Below are 1,910 nucleotides of genomic sequence, written 5' to 3' on the forward strand. Positions count from 1 at the left end.
TGGCCAGGAGAGGCGCCTAGAGAGGGAGCGACCCGAGAATTGACATCCAAAGGCTGCTTGGGAGTGAACCCCAAAGAGCAAAGACGGGGAAGGACAGGCTAGGAAGCCAGAGGTGGTGCACCCCTGTGGCCCCAGCACTTAGGAGGCTGAGGCAAGAAGAGCGCCTCAAGTTCAAGGCCAGCCTGGGCTACATAGCCAGATCCTGTCTCAAGAAAACAAAACTAATTAATTAATCATTTGTGTGTGTGTGTGTGTGTGTGTGTGTGTGTGTGTGTGTGTATTACCAGGGTTTGAACTCGGGACCTTGCTCTTGCCAGGCAGGCACTTATGCCACTGAGCTATATGCCTGGCCCTAATTAATCAATTTTAAAAAGCACTTTGAGATCTTTTTTTTTTTTTTTTGCAGAGCCAGGGATTGAACTCAGGCCCTTGCGCTTGCTAGGGAAGCGCTTATTCTACTGAGCCATCTCCCCGGCCCCGACTTTGAGATCTTTCATGACATCAGATTTCCTGTGTGTTCCACAGATGGGCAGATTAAAATGGGCAGATTTTTTTTTGAACCAGGGTCTCACTATGTAACCTAGCTGGGCGCAGACTCACTGGGATCCTCGGCCTCAGCCTCCTGAGCGCTGGGATCGAAGGTGTGCGCCACCACACCCATCGGACGCGCTGGGATCGCAGGTGTGCGCCACCACACCCATCGGACGCGCTTGCTTTGACCTCCTCATCCTGCATGGTGCAACACCCACCGCTGTTCATCCTCAGCCCTCCAGGAGAGCTGCCTGGGCCATCGCGCTAAGGTCCACAGAAGCGGGTGCAAAGCTCATTGTCTCCCCTCTGCCTCTCTTGCAGGAGTACAACATGTTCGGCTGGTGGGTCGGAGAGCTGAACAGTCTGGTCGGCATCGTGCCGAGGGAGTATCTCACCGCTGCTTTCGATGTGGAGGACAGATGAGGCCTAGGTATCCAGTCCGCTGTGGTCAGGGAACTGCCCCATAACCAGGAGGATTCCGCATTATGCTTTGAGACAGTGTTTCAATGTGCAGTTCAGACTGGCCTTGAGCTCACTTTGTAGCCCAGGCTAGTCTCAAACTCATAGTGATCCTCCTGCCTCAGCCTCCCAAGTGCAGGGGTTACAAGGATGCACCATCACACCTAGCATATCTGCCTATTTTGAACCATGAAAGCAAATGCATGTATTTACCCCTAGGACGCATTCCTCTCTTCCCTGCCCTGTGGAAAAGCCAACCTGGAGCTTGGCCCCTCCTTTCAGCCCGACCCCTCTTCTGTGCTGACACCAAGTCAAGTCCTAGCTGCACTGAAGAGACTGCAAACCATGAGACAAGAGGGAAGAGACACTGCCTGCCACCTGTCCCCACCTGCTCTGCCTCCCCCAGGAAACGTGGGGGTCTTCCTAGCCTGCAAAGCACAAATAAACTCCAGATTGGTGCACAGGTGTTGAGTTCCTTCCTCAGGGTGGTGACACCACTGTCCCCCACTAGAGTGGCAGGGAAGACCAGATAGAAGCAAATGACCTGCAAAAGCCAGGGAGAGAAGGAGGGGTGCAGGTCCACGAGGACACAGTCACTCGGAGCCTGCGGCTGCCTCCCACTTCTCAGCTCCTTCCGCTTGGTGGCTTCCCTTTCATCTGCTTTCTTTGTTGGTTTGTAGGTTGGTTGGTTGGTTAGTTGAGACAGTGTCTCACGTTAAGTCCAGGCTGGCCATGAACTCACTGCGATCCTCTTGCCTCAGCTTCCTGAGTGCTGGGATTACAGGCATACACCACCCTGGCCAGTTTTCCCTTTCGCATCTTTCTGGACAGCCAGGAGCCAGGCCCCGGTCAGCACGTTGGAGAGCTCCTCCTCGGAGCCCTTCCCCAGCTGCACGGCCTTGTGTGGGCCTCTGCCAAGG

The 1,910-nt window shown here is 54.6% G+C and overlaps 1 protein-coding gene across 1 annotated transcript in view; it reads left to right on the plus strand.

The window, feature by feature from the left end:
* The window catches only part of Skap1 (src kinase associated phosphoprotein 1), a 234,409-nt gene extending 232,967 nt beyond the window's left edge, over positions 1 to 1,442 (plus strand). The window contains exons 11-12 of the mRNA XM_023718126.1: positions 853 to 961; positions 1,210 to 1,442. Of these exons, the coding sequence (XP_023573894.1) occupies positions 853 to 954 (102 nt within the window). The 3' untranslated portion in view covers positions 955 to 961; positions 1,210 to 1,442. The remainder of the gene's footprint in view (positions 1 to 852; positions 962 to 1,209) is intronic.
* Positions 1,443 to 1,910: the final 468 nt, after the last annotated feature.

This window comes from Octodon degus, unplaced genomic scaffold (genome assembly GCF_000260255.1).
Source record: "Octodon degus isolate 3935 unplaced genomic scaffold, OctDeg1.0 scaffold00056, whole genome shotgun sequence".
Lineage (NCBI taxonomy): Eukaryota > Metazoa > Chordata > Mammalia > Rodentia > Octodontidae > Octodon > Octodon degus.